At 32.3% G+C, this 21,871-nt stretch overlaps 1 protein-coding gene across 19 annotated transcripts in view; it reads left to right on the forward strand.

Moving 5' to 3' along the window:
• OXR1 (oxidation resistance 1) overlaps window positions 1–21,871 on the forward strand; it is a 451,197-nt gene that overhangs the window by 376,324 nt on the left and 53,002 nt on the right. For all 19 annotated transcript variants that reach the window (XM_070221675.1, XM_070221678.1, XM_070221676.1 and 16 more), the window contains 3 exons: window positions 8,039–8,121; window positions 12,570–12,677; window positions 13,914–14,027. In XM_070221675.1, coding sequence (XP_070077776.1) covers window positions 8,039–8,121; window positions 12,570–12,677; window positions 13,914–14,027 — 305 coding nt within the window. The remainder of the gene's footprint in view (window positions 1–8,038; window positions 8,122–12,569; window positions 12,678–13,913; window positions 14,028–21,871) is intronic.

Genomic DNA, 21,871 nt, shown 5'->3' on the forward strand with positions numbered 1-21,871 from the left:
TAGTTGCAGGTCCTTCTAGTTGTGGGATGTGGGACGCCACCTCAACGTGGCCTGACGAGCCGTGCCATGTCCGCGCCCAGGATCCGAACCCTGGGCCACCACAGCAGAGCGCGCGAACTTAACCACTCGGCCACGGAGCCGACCCCCAAAATCTTTAAGTTCACCCAGTTTTAAGTTTCTCAGGTGATTCTAATGTGTAGGTAGGGTTAAAAACCACTATTTTCCTTAATAATGTTTCTCTCAATCAAATTGCTGAGTCTTGATGAGTTTAGCAGGGTTTTTTTTTTTACCTTCACAAATGCTTTGGGCATGCACCTGTTTTATGATTTAGGTTAGGAAAAGAGATGCATGTGTAAATTGTATGCCAACCTCTGGATAGGATTGAGACCTTAAGAAAACTGAGCTGATGATGAAAAGTTCTTGAAAAGAAGGCGTGTTTACATGCTTGAGAGAGAAATGCTGAAGGTAGAATCTTGGTATATTTGCTTACAGTCTTTTATAAGAATTTTTTTTCTTTTTTTGGTAAAACTGATGCATGCTAACTATGAAGTCATACATTGCAAAAATTTAAGTTTAAAAGCCACCTCCAATCCAACCATCCAGAGACATCATTAATATTAGGGTAGGCATTATTGTCAAGATCTAGTCTATCTATCTATCTATGTATATACACATATAGAATGATGCATGGATGGTTAGAAGGAAAGAGTGACTGAAAGATAATATTTGTTTGCCATATGAAAGTATTTCCCTAAAAGGTGTGTCTAAAGCAGATTCTGAAAAAATATTAAGAGGTTCGTATTATCGTTACATTCTTGCTTCAGTTTTAGGTGAGATATATTTAACTCTTTGAGATGACATTATCAGTTTCATCTCCCATAGCCTCCCCACCTTCTAATGTTTACTCATTATATTGTTTTTACCTTTCCCATATTTGTAACATTCACATTTTTTCAACTACATTTTAATAACTTTTATTGTTCAGTATTCCCCACTAGTCCTTTTGACATGTCCTCCTCATACCTGGAGTTTTTATTTAGATACAGCTGGCATAATTTCAGTCTTATGGGCATTGAATAATGTTTCAGGAAAGAAGTCTTAAGCAAGCTAGAGTTCCTTGTTTACCTAGTATGTAGGTGATTTGCTTTTTATGCATGAACTCCTGCAGAATCCTTCATTTATTTTCCAATCACTGTAATTTAACCAGGGAGCAGAAATGAGAATGACCAGATTTGTGTGCACACATATGTGTATGTGTAATACACTTTTAGGAATTAACATCTTCCCTCTATGCTCCATGTTGATGGAGCAGCCACTATATAGAATAGCCCTGGTCTTGAGATAGAGGGAAAAGAGGGCTCATAAGTACAATGTTGAGTCTTAACACTTCTACCTGGAAGACTCATCAGTTCTGTTCATGTTTCATTGGGCAAGGCAAGTCACATGGCCATGTCTGACATCAATGGGATAGTACAGATTATTTTATATTCCTCCCCAGGGAGGAATACAGGACACTTAGTAATGTAGTCTATTACAGTGATTACTTTAGAAAACAATTATATTGATTTGACAGAGATTTAAAAATTGCTAGTGTTACTGTCATGAGTAGGGAGTTATATATGGAAGAATTTCTTCTGTTGGTTATTCGGTCTGCAAGTTTGATCCTTTTAAAAGCTCTAGTTGCTTCTCAAATTTATTGTACATGCAAATCAGTCATGAATCAGTAGTTCTGGAGTGAAGCCTGAAATTCTGTATTCGCAGTAAGCTCCCAGGTGATGCCAATGCTACTGGTCCTTGGAACACACTTTCAAGTAGCAAGGCTCTATAAAACTTTATATCAGGGACCATTTTAATTAGAAGCGGGCCACCAAAAGTTTCCTTGGCCAGCTAGAGGAAAGAGGCACTACAGGGGAACAAGTAATGGATAGGAGACCAGTGGGAGTGTAAGGTGTTACCAGATAAAGGGAAAGATGATCATTGAGAAGGGATTAGTTGGATGCTTCACAAAGATCAAATAAAATAAAATTGAAAAAGCCCATCAAATTTGCCACTTAGTTTATTCTCTTTTGCCAAGGCAGGTTTAGTGATCTGGGAAGAGAAGCCATTGCAGTGCATTGTGGAATCAGTAGGAGGTAGTGGAGTAAAGACAGTGAAAGTAGACTCTTATTTCCAAAAGTTCAACTGTCAAAAGAAGTAGAAAGACAGGGGGATATCTAGAGGAGGGTGCTTACAAAGTTGAAGAAAAATTGGGGGATTTTTTGGTTTGATTATGGATAAGGAGTCTATAGCAAGTGAAAGGTTGAAAATATAGGCATTTTTTCCTATACTACCTACTGTAGAGGATATGAGTTAATTAGAAAAGCTATTATCAGCATTTCTTTTTAGTTTAGATGCTTTTAAAGTTTTAAAATCTATATTATTGTGTTTGAAAATATTGACTTCCAGCTCAGTGTTTTTAGATCATGAAACTTATCAGTAGCTGCTACCAAAATTATAATATCCACTTATAATATGGGTCTTTTAATATATTAAAACTAGATGTCATACTGTTTTCATTTTTGATTTCCAGGCTTGCTTTCTTCCTCCAGTTTGCCTTTCATTCTATTACCAAAATGATCTTTAATTTAAAGTTCTGATACTGCTTTGTCAAGTCTCTGCTTAAATATTTTTTAGGACTTCTGAGTCTGGTAATAGCAAGCTAGATAATTTGAAATATCCTGAGAATAATTTAAAAAGCTGGTCCAAAACAAAACAATTAATTCTATCGAGGCTATCAGAAAGCTAACTGATATGACTAGATTAGGATCTGAGTGAGGACAGAGGCCCAAGGAAGAGCAGCTCCAATTTGGGATTGCTTTTTCCCTGGGGTGAGTGTTGATTCCAGAAGCAGGAACTGAGAGATTAAGAGGTGCTTTTGACAACTGTGGATAAAAGGGGACAGGGACAGAGTACAAGACCCACCACAGGGCAGGGGTGAACTCTTCTCACTTAGGACCCCAAAATGCTCTACCTTAGAGTACAGAAAAACAAGTAGCTAGGCTCTTGTGGGATGATACTCAGCTTCAAATCATCATTCCTATAACTTCATTAACAAGATCTGGCATTGTTAGTGTTCTCAGGTGTTTGCAGAAGCAAATATTAATCCTTTCTGGAGAAAACAGCTTTTTCTATGAGTCAAATTCTGTCTACAGACAATTTTGCAAATTTAGTATCCAACACACAAAATATAATTAGGCAAATGACAAGACATCAGAAACAGCAGAGAATATAAACAGATCCACAGGAACTCTGGATGTCATAGTTATCAGATTTAAAATAGATGTGTTGAGAATTTTGTAGAAAGGTAAGATAAAAAAGAAAAATGGATATTCTAGAACTGATAAATGTAATCCTCCAAATTAGGGCCTTTCTGGATGTATTTTACAGCAAATTAGCCACCACAGAAAAGAGAATTAGTGAGTTGAAAGATAGGTCAGAAGAAAATATCCCAAATAGAGAAGGACGAAAGAATGGAAAATATAGGAGAGTGTAAGCTTAAAAGATATAATAAGGAGTTCTAATGTATGTATATTTGAGTCCCCAAAGGAGAGAAGAGCGAGAATGGGGCAGAATTTAATGAGAGAATGAGTGAAAACTTCAAAACTGAGGAAATACTTTAATTCACAGATTCAAGCATCCCTACAGACTCCTAGTAGAATCAATATAGATCCCACCAAAGATGAAAAATCTTAAAAAGGATCAGAACAAATATTCAATGAGGTAGCAATAAGATTGACAGTTGATTTCCCAACAGAAACAGTGGAAACTAAAAGGCAGGGGAAAATACCTGCCAACCTAGAATTCTGTTCCCTGTGAAATTACCCAGAGATGCCATAAAAATGGTAAATATGAGGGTAAAACTAAATGAATATTTACTGGCTTGAAAAATGTCTTATACTGTTTTTTAGATATATATATGTAATTAAAGTATCTAATAACAATTGTATATAAATCTTGGAAGTGTTAAACGTCCTTGCATTGTCCAGGAAGAGGATAAAAGTGCTAGTTAAATATTAGATTGTGGTAAGTCAGTAATTCAGGCTGTAATTTCTTGGACGATTGCTAACAGAATCTTTAAAGAATGTATATATTCCAAATTAATGAGAGAAAAGAGAAAATTAATAAATAATACTCCAAATGAAGGCAAGAAAGGAGAATAATAGAACAGGCAAATAAAATAGAACAAATAGGCAAATAAAAAGGCCCTGGTTTAGAGAGACATTTAAAGCAAAAAGGTAAAGAAAGGCTGAAAGCATGTAGAAAGAAAAAGCAAACACTAATGGACAGAAAGTTGATATAATTAATATCAGACAAAGCAGACTTTAAGGCAAAAAGTATTCTGAGGAAAAATTCAATTTACTAGGAAGATATAACAATTCTTCATTTGGATGAACCTAATATCATGGTCTCAAAATGTAGAAAGCAAAGTAAAGAGACTTATAAGGAACCAAATAGCCCACAATCATAGTGGTGAATTTTAAAGGCCCCCTCAGTAATTTACTGAATAAGCGTACAAAAGCAAATCAATATGGATATAGAATATTTGAATATGATGCATGTGGAGACAGGTGTGTGTGTGTGTGCATACACACACACGCACACACACAGATAACACTACCCTATAGTACAGAATCCACATTGTTTTCAAGCACATATGGAGCATTTACTAAATTTACATATGCTCATAAAGCAACTTTCAACAGATTTCAAAGGTTTGAACTTCTTTAGAGTATTTTCTTTCACCACAGTTCAATTAAGCTAGAAATCAGTAACCAAAAGATAAATTTTAAAAATTGTCATAGATTGGCAAATTAAGCAATATTCTCCAAATAGCAAAACAAGAAATTAGAGTAGAATCATATAATATTTTGGACTGAATTATTAAAACACAGGTATCAAAACTTGTAGGACTCAGTTTAGATGGGAATTGCTTTAGATTACATATATTAAGTTTCTGCTTTTGGTGATGATGGAGTAAAATCTAACTCCCTTGCTCTTTCCGATATACCAAGATAACTATATCTCAGAGAAAGTTGTGTATATTCATTTATCTATCAAATATTTATTGAACACCTAACTATATGCCAGGCATAATATTAGGTGGTGGATATATAGCAGGTTTTCTTAACCTCATCAGTATTGACATTTTTGCTTTGTTATGGGAGGACTGTCATGTGCATTGTTTAGCAGTATCCATGGCCTGTACCCACTAGTTGCCAGTAACACTTTCCCAGTTGTGATAACCAAAAATGTACCTTAGTTTGCTCCATTGTAAAATGGAGGTAAAAATGATACCTGCTTTATAGAGTTGATGAACTAGGTAAGGTAATAAATGTGAAGTGCTTAGAACAGTGCCTGGCATGTACTAGGTACTTGATAAATGTTAACTATTATTTTGATGATTAAATAAATCAAAATTTGTATATATTTCTAAACTGTAATAACTTTTATGAGGAGAAAGAATAAGACCTCTCCTCTTTGTACTCCCAATCTAGATTCATATTTTGCTGACAACTGACTTTAAAAGGGTATTATAAAGTTACTTAGTAAGAGACCAGACTATGTGACAACTGTGATCACTTTCAGTTCTCAAATATTGTGACTTTGTGATTGTATTTTCATATTGATAGAAGAGAATGATCAGTTTATTTCATTGTGCTTTGGTACTTATATTTATGAATAAATGTTTTAATATTGGTAATTAAAATTTAGAACTATTTTATAATAAAAATTGTTGCAAAATATTTTATAATTTTAGGTTATTAGAGTGAATATTTTCAATTCGTTTCAAACTTTCAACTGTGGAAAGCTGTTATATTAGTTTTCTTGCTCTGAACTTCGCTCCATGGCGCACTCTTAAAAACGATGGAGCAATTGCAAACTTGATTGTGGTTAAATGTTTAATGAACTCTTGAGATTGAGAAACTAATGTTAGGCAAGTAAATGTAGACTAATGGTAACTCCTAAAATCAATTAAGGAGAGATGTGTTTTATTAGTTAAAAGTAGTCTATAATTGTATTTTGCATCGCTTAAGAAGTTTAAATTGCAAAATGAGGAAAGTGTTTTTGGCTCCCTCTGCTGTTTATGAAATAGCAGAACTAAATAACTATTTAAAACTTTATTTTAAAATAGTTTTAATGTTTTATTATTAGAAAATCAAATTTAAATATATGCTATTCAATGGAGAAAAGTTAGAATATAGCGATAAGCAAAAGTAGTATTTCTTTCCATAAGAATTGTACCATTTTGCATTCCCGCTGTAAATGTAGAAGAATGCCTCTTTTTCTACAGCCAAACAGTATATAGTCAAGCTTGTGATTTTTTTCCAATCTGGTAGGTAAGATGGTATTTCAGTGTAGTTTAAATTTTCATTTCTCTAATTATGAGTTAGATTGAACATATTTTTATATGTTTAAGGGCCATTTTTACATCCCCTGTGAATAGTCTGATCATATCTTTTGCCTATTTTCATGAGTTTTCATTTTTTTCCCCTCAGTTTTTAAGAGTTCTTTAAATATTTAGGATATAAAAGTAGGATATTCATATACATGGTTTTTTTTCCCCCTAGAGTTGTAATGGCTGAACCATAATTCTATGCATACTTTTCTTTATGGAAAAATTAATGCCAATTTATAAGAATTGTGGAAGTTCTAGATACAGTCAGGTTGTTGCTTCAGAACATTAGTGCATTCAAATTGGATGCTTGCCGTGTGTCAGACCTTTTGTTAGGTGCCAAGGAGGCATTGTGAAACAAAGCAATCATGGTGTTTTGTAGATTACAGTTTAGTGGACGAGATTTAATAAAGAAACTTATAACTGTGCCAAATGTTATGAAGGAGACATAAAGATGTTATGTGATTGATAACAGAGACTTGGTTTAGCCTGGGTGATCACGAATGTTTTAGGACAGCTGTTTTAAGCATTGCAGAGTCAACTGACTTTTTTGGGATTCAAACTTGATTATTAATGTTATTTTTTTTTATTATTAGTGCTTCATTAGAACCATGCACCCAACTGAGCTAATTAGGTACATATAAACAAATTCTAGCATGGTCAAAATGTCAATTAAGATTAGATAGGAGGAGAACAATGAACTAGATAATTTCTAGTTTATTTGGGTTTAGGTAGAACTAATGTTTTCTTTGAACACTATCGTTTTAATCTTATAAAATGTTGGGAGTGAATATAGCATTTTGCTATGTTTACTATCTTGAAGGTTTAGGTTTTTATTAGTTTTTTAGAGATTGATTTTAATCATTCTAAATTGTCTAAATAGGAGTAGTATTTTTTCAATTCAGTGCAATCATTGTTACATGAACTATAGATGAGAAAGTTAACACTAATGCAAAATTTAAACTGAAACACATAGCATAATCTTGATGATAATGACGTGTTCAAGTGAAGTGTCTTGATAAGCAAGTGAAAAATAGTTGACACTTTATTTGAGATGAAATACACAAACGTGTGTTTATATATGGAAGCATATCTTATTTTACTTCATGGTATATAAAAAAGGAATTTAATAATTTAAAATAATTCCATAGAGAAGATTCTATCTTTAACTATGATTGTAGAAATATAAATATTTTCTCCTGTGAGGACTGCTGATACATTTTTCAGACTTGGTTTGGTTAATAATAATAATAATATATATCTTCAAATATAGTTTATTATAATTGAGTTAGATGTGTTGAAAGAAATGATCCATAATTTAGTTTTTAATAACTTCCTTTCTGTTGACAGTTACTATGTTTTAAATTGACTTCTAGTTATTATAGTGTTTCATACTGGTCAGTTCCTAAAACAGGCAGAGAGGAAGTACATTTGCTTTTTTCCACTGTTGGTTGTATTTTAGAGCCGAGAACCCCAGGGAACAAACTGTTATTACTGGTAGATCTAGTAGATATGTGCCCAATGAGCTCTGTTTAGCAGTCTTTGACATTACTCTGAAAGGAAAATGAATTTAATAGGAGTTTTACCTCATCTTTTTTTTTTCAGACACTGGCCAAAAGAAGACCCTAGACAAGAAAGATGGGAGACGAATGTCTTTTCAGAAACCTAAAGGCACTATTGAGTATGCTGTAAGTTATTTGCTTTTGAAAAAGCTGATTTATCTTTGCAATAGTCTTATTTTGGACATTCTTTGTTTATACTATAAATAAGACAGGGGTTATTAATTGCCTTATTTTAAAAAATCTGTGCTTCACTTTTGATAACTTTTTTATTAATAATAATACTTGAGTTCTTGATTATATTTTAGGATTTTTTTTCTTGAAGAGAAATTTTATTGTGTGATACAATGATAGTTATTCCAGCAAATTCAGCGTAACATAGATGATAATTTACTGGGAGTCAAAGTTCCTGTGCTCCAATAATTTTTATTAGGTCAGGCTTTTAGGAAAATAGTTTTTTAAAAATGTGGTCTTCATTATATTCCCGGAAGTGCTAATGATAATGAAAATGGCAGACAGAAGACTTAAAAAATAAGTTGATATTAATATTCCAGAATAACCTCTCACATTAGATTATTTGCAGTGATTTATACCTAAGTTTATTTAGCTCTGAAAATGGGGCTTTCTCCTATGTTCTATCCTCAAATCTCCCTGGAGTCAGCTTTTCACGTTTCTGGATACTATGAAAAATTGAAGTGAGAAATTAACTTTAGTCTGTAGTGTACTGCTTCTTTTATTAAATGTATATATTGTTTATTTAGATAGTGTTAACATGTTATAAAGCAATTTTTTTAGCTCAGCTCAATTTTGTATTATTTTGTGTTTTTCTAATTGTTTGTGTAATATAACTGTATTAAGAAGGAAATAGCAATTTTAAACAATTTATGCATTTGTGTCATCGTGAAGCAGTCTTGATTTGAGTCTTATTTTCCATGAATCCTTAAAATTGAACAAATTTTCAAAACTTTGAGTTACACTTGTTTTCCTATACTGTATAATTGACAATTCGAGATTTTAAGTATTTAAAAAGGTTAGGAACCATGTAGTTTAGGGTAGAATTATATTTACTACTATCAAAAGAATTTCTTCTTAAAGCATGTTATAAACTTAAATTGAGTGTGCTTGTACCCTCTCTGCATGATTGAGAAATTGAGAAAATATGTTCAAACAGTAAAATATTGGGTAATATAATTTAATGTATTCATTAGCGTTTATTATTAAGGCATAAGATTATAGGCATGAGGCATAAGATGTTATCTACACATGTAATCATGTGATTGTGAAGAACTGTAAAAGTTTAGTTAGTTTTAAATTCAGGAGTTTACCATTCTTTTATTGTAATTCAATAGAACTTGCATTACCTGTAGCAAAATTAAATTCAACTTAAGGACCATTATTTTTAGTGGAAGGTTAATTGAAACTTGAGAATATTTTTTTTCTTAATGTTATAATTGAGCCTTGAGAAATAATCAAGTATTGATCAACAAGGTTATAAAACATCTGCTAGCACTCTTTGTTTAGACTTTATTTTTTTAATTCTTTGTTATATTCCTTATGCCAAATTCTAAAAGAAAGAAACAAATATGATTGTAAAATTGAGTGAGATATTATTGTCTTATATTCTGTTCTTATTATAATTTGTAAAATCTTCATATAAAACATGATTTTTGTATTTAGGAAAATATTTCCCTATATTTCTCTTAAAATAAAATATTTACTATCACAAAGTACTCTCAAACTGTCTTTCTAAAATATTTATGATGTAGCTTAAATGTATTTCCAGACCCCCTAAATATAGTATAAATTAGTTTGTATTTTAGGTAGCTTTAAAGTTAAAATCATAATATGTGTGTGTATATATATGCATGCACACATACTGTTTTTAATTGTAAAATCACTTTCACTAGGAAAAGTAGACCTTGAAAATGCTATACATTATCATTTTCTTCCTAGTTAATGTAATATCCCTATACTTTTCTACTGAAAAAGCTTTCTCCAAGGTCACTAATGATTTTTTAATTATCAAACCCAGCAGTCTTTTCTTTGTTGTTGCTTCCTGCTCATTGTTCCTTCTTTGTGGTTTTACTTTTCTTCTTAAGGTCCTTTAATAGTTCTCTCAGGAACTGTGAATGGATAGTCAGGCAATGTCTGAAAAGTCTTCATTGCACCCTCATTCCTGGTTGTTGAGCTGTCTGTAGATTATTAGGTTGGCAGTTACTTTCTGTCAGCAGTTTAAGTATATAATCCACTGTCTTATGTCCCTCTGTTGCCTTTTTATTTTTGTTCATTTCTAGGCGGTCTTTATTCTTTTTTTAGATTGTTTTTGAAGTTTCCTCCTTGTCTTTACAGTTCTGCAGTGCCATTATAATAAGTCTAGATTCAGACAAATTTTTATCTTGCTTATCTTGTTTCTTCAGTCTAAGGAATCATATCATTCATAAATTCTGGAAAATAGCCATTATTTCTTTGATTATATCCTCCCCTCCTTTCTCTGTTTGTTTTTGAAACTAATTGTACTACATATGGCTATCATTATGATTCATTGCCCTGGTGTTACTGCTATCATTTTGCCTGTCTCCTTTGTTGGCTGTTCTGCTCTTCTTGATTCCAAATGTGAGTCCTCTCTTGTTTCTTTTCACTTGTCCATTTACATTCCATTGCTTGGAGAGCTTAAGAAGTTTACTATATAAATTATGTGGAGTGAGACCCAAACTTTGCTATTCCTACCTTTCTAGATGCTTACGTTTCCTACTATCACTTCATATTTAACAATTTGAAACAAACCTCATACCAGTTCCTTCTGCATCCTTGCCTAGTGCTCAATTTTCTTATTTCCATTTCCCTTCAGTCTGTTATTCATCCGGGTTAGAATTTTGGGATTCAGCATCAGTTGCTCATTAACATTTGCTCCCCTTATCTACTTCTACTACTACCATCGTCACAACTTCCTTCAATCCGTGAGTGTTTTCTCTTGTCTTACTTAAAAATCTTACGCGTTCATCTCTTTCTTTACATTTTTATTATCTTAAATCTGATCTACAGCAGTAGTATTACATTGGATCTTCTGCATCCATTCTCTTGTCCCCTTAATACTAGACCTGTTGCCACTAATCTAAGATGCCACTCCGGCCATGTAACTTACTTGCTTTATAAACGTTAATGTTTTTTATTACCTTCATCACCTCATTTAATAGGGTCTTTGTAAGGGTAAAATGTGTAGTAATTAATATGAAAATACTTTGTAAACTTACAGATGTTACTGCAAATTAAATTTGTTTACAGAGAATTTTTACATATATTATCTCAATAAGGTAGATGATATATCATCTTATTGGATAGATGGGGAAGTTTGCACAGAAGGAAGGAAGCACAGATAGATTATTAACCCATGTATTTGGCATAAATTTGGTTTTACAGGACCATTAAAAATATATATATATTCATTGTTTGTTACACCCACATACATATCTACTTTTTCTGACCTTTAAAATCTTCTATAGCCTAATTCTGAATATGCTTTCAATCTCATTCTTTTTAGTTTCTCACCTTCCTAAAATCCTAAATTCATAAGTATACTCTGGATGGTTTAGGAGGAAGAGATAGTATCCCACAAATGTGTTTTGTACTTTTCTGTCTCCTAACATGTCAGTTCTCTTGTCTTCACTTTGAATGTTCTTTTCTTTCTCTCTGCTTCTCAAAATTCCTACCTCTTCTTCAAAATCTACCTTTAAATCTTTCCTATAAAGTCTCTCCTGGACAATTTGGAACAAATATGGTGCTCTTTCCATACTCAACACTTTTGTTGCATTTGTTGTTTTATTTAAATTGCTTTTCGTCTTTTATATAAGCTTTTTTGTGTTTCTTATTTTCCAACTAGGTTGTAAATCCCTTGCATACAAATGACTTAGTTGCACTTAATTTTATTCTCTACAGAACTCTCATAATGCCTATGTATAGAGGACTCTAAAGGAATATATTGATTGATCAGATTACTTTTTCCTTCAGGATAATTGGAAAAATCCCATGACTTAAGATTTCTATAAATATGATCATTACAATATACTGACTATTCAGAAACCAGTTACTCAACTTTGGTTCAGATATGTGTTCTAATTTATACATTTAAATAGCAGAATATATACATAAAGATCGTTAGAAATAGCATTTTAAGTTTAATATAGGCATACTTCGCTAAAATGAAATTGTATGTTTCCAGAAGTTGCATAAGTTTTAGAAACTATTTAAAAGAATAGTGTATTGTTTTAAAGCCTTTGTAAAATAAAAATCACCTGTTTGTATTTTGTAAATTATATTTTGTATTTTGAAATTGTTTGAAGTAGAGGCCCACATGTAATTGTGATGTCTTGTGATAAAGCATATACTCTGTATCGTAATAGGTTGAGACTGTTTACTAACAAAACACAGAATTTCTCAAGTTATTTCATCTCCAAAGATGAAAATATCCCTTATTAATCAAATGTAAGATTGCTCCATAGACATATTAATGATCATCAAACCTCATAGTTTAGTTTTTCTGTTTTAACAGGTTAAAATAATTTATTTTTTCTTTTAAACAGGTTGAATCAAGGGATTCTTTGAATAGTATAGCCCTGAAATTTGATACAACGCCCAACGAACTTGTTCAGTTAAATAAGTTATTCTCCCGAGCAGTTGTTACTGGACAGGTATATATGTTTTTTAATGCATTGGTGTTTAGAATCATTAAGTAGCAAGACAGAAAGTATGCATTGCAGTATAGGTAACAATATAGAAAACTTAAGAAGAATGGTTTTTTTGCATGCTTTGAACAAATCATATTGCCTCTAGAAGAGAAAATTAACTGTCACTTATATCCACATGAATTTTTATTTTTTTCTTTTCTTTCTTTCTTTTTTTTATGAGGAAGATTGGCCCTGAGCTAACATCTGCTTCCAATCCTACCCTTTTTGCTTGAGGAAGATTGTTGCTGAGCTAATATCTATGCCAGTCTTACTCTATTTTATATGTGGGACGCTGCCACAGCATGGCTTGATGAGTGATGTGTAGGTCCATGCCCAGGATCCAAACCGGTGAACCCAAGGCCCCTGAAGCAGAGCACGCAAGCTTAACCATTATGCCATGGGGCCGGCCCCAATCCAAATTTTTCTTAATACATATTGAAAATAATTGTGTATTGTCTTTTCAAATACAGTTTTAAAGAGCTTTTTAAAATATTCAAAGCAGTACATGTACATGATAGATAAAATTAATTTTTAGAGGTAAGTTATCGTATCTCAGACTTCCAGGTTCCTTTTCTAGAAGCAACCACAGTTATCAATTTGTATCCCCTTCCAGAAATATTCTAGCCTTTTTTTTTAAATTTAACTTTGATTCTTGGAAAATGTTCTACTTAAGCACAACTTGATCTCAGACTTTTTAATGTGTGTATAGTGTAGCACTGTATTGATAGAAATTACTGCTTAGGCACAATAAGCTTCAGGCTGTTTCTGCTCTTTTGCTGTTGTAAACATTACTGTAGGGAACACTGTTGTACATATCTCTTTTTCTTTATATGCAGGTATTTCTGTAAAGTCCTAGAAGTAAATTTGCTGAGTTAAAGGATATGTGCATTTTAGATTTTGCTAGCTATTGCCAGATTGTCCTATACGAGGAACACCCACAGTGTATGAGAATTATTTTTTTCCCACCTTTCCCTGACAGTATGTATTATCCAGTATATATTATCCAACTTGTCTAAATTGAATTTAAATGTCTTTTTCTTACTTTGTTAGAATTATTATGGTGAGAAATATTCTTTTAATTTGAAGATTTTTATTTTTTCTATTTATTGCTGAAGGTCTTTGTTAATGGTACTTGTTTATAGAACACCATCTGTTTAATATTTCAGTTTTCCTGAATCCTGTGTGAACGTTTTCTTACAGGTTTTATATGTTCCTGATCCTGAATATGTCTCCAGTGTTGAGAGCTCTCCATCTCTAAGCCCCATAAGTCCTCTGTCACCAACATCGTCTGAGGCTGAATTTGATAAGACCACTGTACGTATCCTTGCTTTTCAAAGATAGCTTGAAGAAATCTCACTGTATATGTATATATCATCATGGTTTTTTAATCCTACTTTGACTATGGTTAGAAAGAAATTTTTTACTTTTTATTTTGTTACTTAAATTTGTAAATCCCAGTTTTTAGAGTGAAGCATTCTTATTTAAACCAGGCAGCTTCAATTGACTTACTATTGGTGATGGTGGTTATCGAAAGATATTCATCAACTTTCTCTTATAAATAATGTATTAACTAAAGAAGAGTTTTATCTAACAAACTTGAAAGTATCATGATATGAAGTCCATGTTCAATGTGATTTTTATTTTAGTTTCTGTGAATATTTATATAGTACTTAGAACTGAGTTCATCTTTGATACACTGCCTTTTAAAAAATAATTTGTCATCATCTTAGTCATTCTTCTGAATATTAATTCTGAGCAATTAATAGTGGATTAATTTATCTAACATTTTTAAGGAATGAAAACATTCTCTATAAGTTACATTTTACAAATGAATTTCAAAGAACCATACTTTCTTGAATTATTTTCATTAAAAAATCTCTGAAAGGAGTTATATTTTTTGTGCCTTTTCTGTATAAATTAATAATTATCATTTCCCGTTTTCATAATGACCTAACAATTGTGTTTACATATGAAAGGCTATTTCTCCATTAAATGGCTAGACTCCTGTGGGATTCTTCTATGTTGCTCTGCTGACTTTAGGAGGCATCCTTTTTTTCTCTGCCCTGGTTTGCACTCACAGTTTAGAATATCACATAGCACACTGGTAACAAAGCACAAAGTATTAATATTAATTTGCCTACAAATTATTAGGCATTATTAGTTTCTAAACTCTAGTATTTAGACTAGTTCCACTTTTTTTGTGAAGTACATGATATTATTGATAACTATTTTTCTTCTTGCCCGGGGATTTTTTTCTGTGTATTTGTGTATGTATTTGTGTGTTTGTGTGTATGAGAGAGAGAGAGCCAAGTGGGGTCTTTTTCAAATGTTTATTTGTTGGATATCTTATCTGTATAAATGTGACAATGCTGTACTTTAGAATGCGGTCACGTGAAAGGAATATATTACATTTATCCTCATCATTGATGACAAATGATGTCAGGTTCTAATGATAGGTATTGCTGGACCAAATGATGCAAGAATACCTTTTTGAACATGGCCATGCCATTTTCCATGGGATTTACGAAGAGATGTACTCATAAGGGGCAACGATAAAGGAGAGCAGTATAGCCTTAGGTTAATTTAGCTGTGTTTCAAACCCTAAAGGAGAATTAAAAGCTAGACTGTAGCATTTTGCCTGACTAGAAACCTGTGGAGCCCTTTCTTTCCTTGAGCTTTAACCCAAGTTTGCCTACCAACTGGCTTTATTGAAAGATCAAAGAGAAGAGAGTGCTGAAGCTCCAAGGAAGCAACAAGGCCAGGCCTCCTCCTATGTGAAAATATTCTCTTCTTCACTTTTGCCATATTGGTGAAAGAGAAGGAGAGAATAAAGCAGCCACATGAATGACCTTTTAACCTGCAGTGACTCAGCTGCTGTCAAAGATGACCCAGAAAGTATTCTTTAATATAACCAGTCATATGAATAAATTCTTTCTCCCTGAGATGGATCCAGGAAAAAGGTAAGACACCGAAGAACTCTTGAAGTTCCCTCTACCCAGATGATAGCCATCACCTGCTTTCTAATTGTGGGCAGTAGTTAGGAAATAATTACTAAACTGAATGCTATAAACTTTAGTTGTATTTTTTTAAACTTTAGTTGTATTTTTTTTTTTGCCTAGAAATATATTCATTACTAGACTCCAAGATAATAGCCCTATATAACTCTCTACATATCTCAAGTGCTTCTATCTCTGTATTGCAATTATTGGACTTATGTCTCCTATTCTACCTATAAGTCCCTTAGAAGCAAGCATCTTATGTTTAATTAGATATAATTCATATTTGTATTATATTAATTAAAATAATGTTTATTAGCATTGTCGTTATATGTTTTTCCTCAAAGTTTTCCATTTGTATGTCTATTAGTCACTGATAGGTTTTCTGAATTTTCAGCTTTGTAGTGGCTTACCTATGAGGCTAAAATTTCATATTCCTGGGTTTTTTAGCATAAAGGATTGCAGTGGTTTTTTAAATAATTTATTTTTACATAAAAATATTATCTTCGAGATTTCCAGGGTCAAACAATTTTTTCCGTGTTTTTTCTTCACATATTAGTGAGGAAACATAGAAGGAGGTAAAACCAAAGTGAGAGTAGGTAAATGATAAATTGCTAAAATTTACTATGTGTCAGTTATAATTCTAAGCACTTTAAAAGTAGTATTATTTAGGCCTAATGTCAAACTTATGAGAGAAGCACTTGGCCTGGCTGTCTTTGTTTTCCCCTCTAGATCCATTCTACACCCTTCTCTAGCCTCCTTTGGGCAATAGACATTAACTGGCTCCCTTGACCTTTTGCTTCTGTTGGTTTTTGCCTTGCAAGAGCATTGGCAGAAGATCAGAGAAAATGAGGAAGCAGGGGCATATTTATTGAGCTAGCTCCCTCCCTACAAGGTCACCCCAGAGTGGCTACATTTTCAACGTCTTATCACCTGTCAGACAACCCTTTCCACAGAACCCTGTCTGTCTCTAGGTTTAGGCATCTGCTTCTCCTCCTTACCTCTGTAGGCCTACGCATGATAATGAAGCCTCTGTTGCTGTTTGCCCTAGATTTTCAGAGACAGTGCATACTTTTGTAAATATTTCTATTATTAAACTCTCTTAGAATTATTCAATTTCGTGTGCCCTCTGTTTCTTCCAGTACCTGACCAGTACAGTATTTAGTTTATAGACGAGGAAACTGAGGGAAAGAGATTAAGTAATTTGTGTTTAAGATCATGCAGTTAGCTGGCAGTTGAGTTAGAATTCCAACCCAAGTAGTCTGGGTCCAGAGCCTATGTTCTTTATTACCACTTCATAGCTGGAGACTTATAACTCAAACATTACTACTTCTCAATAAATAAGAGATAAGTAATATTTAATCATTATAAGTGAGTGTAGTAATAGCTGCCACCTTGCACTATCATCTTCTTGTAAGACTCTTTAAATCTAACATTTTATAAATATAGAACCCTTTTGTTTGTTTGTTTTACCTCCTTTGGTTTCTCCTCTCTGCACCTTAAAAATTCTCATAATAATGCCATTTTGGGCGAAAACTACTAGTGTGATATCTTCAGGATGAAATTCAGAGGAAAACTGTTTAAAATAAGTAATGTGGAAAAACGAAATAATTTGAAATAGTTTTTATTTATGCTTATTATGTTAATGTACTCCAATGAAGGATGTTGTATTCTCTTTAAGATCTTCAGTATACTCTATCTAATAAATCTAAAAGATCATAAGAAAAGTAGAATACTTATAACAATTGGATTGCATATATGGTGGTAAGAAAATATAATTTTGGAAAAATACTGTTAAGAGTCTTTGCAATGCATAGAAGGTCTTACAGAAGGAAAATACGTAAAGTAGCAATAGAGCTTGGGCACACGAAAAGGATCTTTTTAAGCATAGCCTGCGATAATGCTGCTATAGCTACTATTATACTTAAAAAGAGAGGAAACTAAGGCATAGAGAGGAGAATGAGCAATTTACACATGATCACATAGTTAGTGAGTGATAGTGCTGAGGTTTAAACCCTGATAGTCTATGTCCAGATTTTGTGTTGTGTTCTTAACCACTTTTTGAACTGCCTCATTGATGAAATGGTGAGGACTAGCAGTACAGATTCTCTGTGACATACAGCCTAAAAATATGTCACAAATTATGAAAAGTAGAATGTAATAAAGAACTGTGTGTAAGTAATGTAGGAAATTTTTGCTTGACCAAAGCAAAAATAAAAGTATAGCAGATAATTCAGAAATATTATTTAAAATGACTAAAAGGTGAACAAAAGCATTGCTTTTCCTTTACCCCCAGCATTTCAGATTCTCTGGACTTTTTAATATGTTGTTCTTCTCTTTATATAACTTAAAAAAGTATTAGTTGCCTATATTAGTTTCCTAGGGCTACCATAATAAAGGATCACAAAATGGGTGGATTTAAACCAGAAATTTGTCTCATGGTTCTGAAGGCTAGAAGTCTGGAATCAAGCTGTTGGCCCCAAGGAATCCTTCCTTGCCTCTTCTGGCTTCTGGTGTTTGCCTACAATCCTTGGCATTCCTTAGCTTGTTAGATCACTCCAGTTTCTGCCTTTGTAGTCACAAGGCTTTCTCTCTGTGTTGTGTCTTCACGTAGTGGTCTTCTCTTCATATAAGGAAACCAGTTATTTGGATTAAAGGGCCACCCTACTCCTGTATGACCTTAGCTTAACTAATTTCATCTGTAGAAACCCTATTTCCAAATAAGGTCACATTCTGAGGTACTTGGGGTTAGGACTTCAGCATATCTTCTTGAGTGACACAACCCATAACATTGCCTGTTATAAAATTACAAGAAAATTACAAAATTTATTTTATAGAATCTAATTTATATTATAGAATTTCATCTCCTTTATTTTCTAAGAAAAAGGGAACTTTAGAAGATTTTCTAGCTCTAGTCAAATAAGATTTTTTTAAAAGACATTCAGTGAATTTTTTTTCATTTATAGTTGAGAAGATATATAGAAGAGTGAAGTTAATTTCTTACAGAGGTTTGAGTGGCTGGGGAATATTTGTGAAATCTAGTAAAATAAACCCCTCTATTTTAATCCTACTAATCACATAATTCATTGACGTCTTGAAGTTATATACCAGTATACCTGAAAACAGACATTAATTATGATAGCAGACATAGAAGACGTTAAAACAAATTTTAGTTAGAAATATCAAGAAAGTTTGAAGAAGTTAAATATTGAATATGTTTCAAGAATTGTCCTCACATATACCATCCTTCAACTAGTCACAAATATGCCTCTTTCCCTCCTTCCCTACCTCTCCTCCTCTTTCTCTCTCTCTCTCTATAATATTATATATTTAAACTTAAGTTCAAAATCACTGAATTATATAGTATATAAAATATATTTGTTATATGTAATAAATGTCATAATTTTAACTTTCATGCTTTTAAACTAAAACTTTAATGTATAAATATATATACTTTATAATAAACATAAGCTTATGTATTACATATTATAATAAAGTTAAATAACTCTAAATACATATATAAATAATATGTAAATTATATATGATATATCTATATATAGATGCTGTATATAGCATCAAAGCTAAATTATAGCATCTATATATTAGATAATTTAGTTTTGGTGCTTTTAAACTTAATTTAAATATTAGCAATTTATTAGGAAAATGTAATTTTTTAATATGTACTTTTTAGATGACGTTGTAATCAGACCTTCATATTCTCAGAACAGAATTTTTTGGTTAATATGTGAAAAAATAGGACTTCGTTGTAAAGCTTTGAATTTATGTAGATTTTAGGAAAGCACTTCTTTATATAGAAAAAATCCCTATGTTTGTAACATTACTAATAAGAAATAGTTAACTTACTGAGTGAGAGTTTTCTTCTAGGTTCTAAATGGGAGCATCATTTCCATAACTAGAATTTAAAAATTGATCCCACCTTAGTTTTTAACCTAGCTGCTAAAAATCTCAATCAGATCCAAAGCCCTAAGTACAACACTTAAATTGTATTTTAGTTTTCCTTCACTCTGATAGTTTTATTTTTTATTTGTATCTTATTTTATTCTGGAGGTTGGTTTTAAGATCCTCAAATTCTTGGTCTTAAGAAGTGAAATTTAAATAAATTCTGAGAGGGGGTTAAACATAATAACTTATAGGAGGTACATGGCACCTATCATATCTACTGGGTTGAATAAAGAAATACATGTTTCTTTAAAAGTAAATATTTTCTTCTAAATTATATATGTATGAAATAAATATAAATGTTGGTATTTCTGTCCCTGTATGATTTTTCCTCCTCAAACTTCCTATGCCTTACCTATGTGTTATCAGAGAACATTTCTACATATTTTCAGTCACAAAGGGGCAAAAGCTTTATAAAGCCAAGGCAAGATGGGAGGAAAGTTTAGAGTTGCTAATTAGTTTATGGTAATTATTTATAAGAATATTATACAAATCATATTGTATAACATTTAGTCATATTGTACAAAAAAAGATGAGTCAACCTTTTTAGGTCATTTATCCTAGCAATGCTTTTGCTTTTGCACGTTTGAACATTTGGGGCAATAATTGAGGCTTGATAGATATTTATACTTCCATATTTTTAAGGACCTTTCCATCCATAGTGGCTAAAACAAAATTGCACAAAGGAGCTTCAGAAAGCACTCAAATGAGCTTCAAAATCACTGCATTAATAATCAGAATCCTAAATACCAGTCAAAACCAGCGACACAGAGATACTGATACTTTGGGTAATGTACATGTATGTAAGTTATAATGAGATCTGATTACGATTCCTCTGAACACCTTTGGTCTTTTTTTAAAAGGTTTACTCTTTTGTGCTATATTTTTAGCATTTACTAGGCTAATCTCATGTATTCTTTTTAATAGGATTACATTGACAAATAGGGATTGCTATAGTTACTCAGTAGTAGAGTTTGGGACTTTGAGGGGACCTCAGAGATCATGTTGTTCAGTGAGGTATATCTTCATTTAAGGAAGGCATTTGACATTGTACCTTGACACTTTTTGAGAATAATATGGTTATATAGTAGATAATGTTGTCACCTGGATTTGGAAGTAACTGAACAGTCATACACAAACTTTGTTGATAACTTTGTGCCAGTTTGCAGGAGGCCTTCCAATGGCCTTGCATTGGCTTTTTTCCCCTCTGGACATTTATAATAGTTTACAAGAATATTTGAAAGGAAGGGGGGATGGTATTGCAGTTAAGCTCACCAGTTCATTTGATTGGCAACATGGGTTCATATAACACATAAACATAACAAGTATTCATAAATATCTATTAATATTTTATTAATATGTAATTATCTATGTTAAATGGATTTATATATGATGCAAAACTCTTAGATGTAGTAACTATCAGAGACAACAGAATGAGTGTGAAGCTATTAATTAATTTGCATAATAAAATGAAAAGATTGAGGAGAACTTTGTTAATAAATATTATAGAGTGAACAGCATCATGCAACTGTTAAAATCTAATTCCATTTTAGGTTTTTAAGGATATAATCATAGTATATTAAATATAGTTGTTTACAGTATTTTACATTGGTCTGTCCTTTCTTCAAAAAATATCTGTTGAGTGTCTGCCCAAGTGCTAAGGATTCAGCCCCATGTTTATGAGGGTTAGATGAAATTTGGAAAGAAAGTATAAAAATTCTGTCCTCATGTAGGTTTAAGGATATAGATCCATTTGTAAGAGTAGAATAAGGTATGTTAAAATTTGATAGCCCTTTTCAAGTATCAAAGTCTATGAGAATGAAGAGGAGCCAGCCTTGTTTATTATTTAAAAAGACCAAATCAGAACTATTAATTATTAGTTACAAAGTGGCAGATATTAGCTCAAAGCTATGAATAACCTTGCTCCTATGAAAACTATTTTATAAGGTATTGTGCATTTACTCATAAGGTATGAAATGCCTTTGTGGAGGTATTTATTATTTTATTAAGGTCATATTGGTTTATAACTGTAAATTTCAGGTATACATTATTATATTTCAGCTTCTGTATAGACTGCATTGTATTCACCACCAATATTCCAGTTTTTATCCATCACCATACATATGTGCCCCTTTTGCCCTCCCCACACCCTCTTCCCCTCTGAAAACTACCAATCTGTTCTCTTTATCTATGTGTTTATTT

Source organism: Equus caballus, chromosome 9 (assembly GCF_041296265.1).
Source record: "Equus caballus isolate H_3958 breed thoroughbred chromosome 9, TB-T2T, whole genome shotgun sequence".
Taxonomy (NCBI): domain Eukaryota; kingdom Metazoa; phylum Chordata; class Mammalia; order Perissodactyla; family Equidae; genus Equus; species Equus caballus.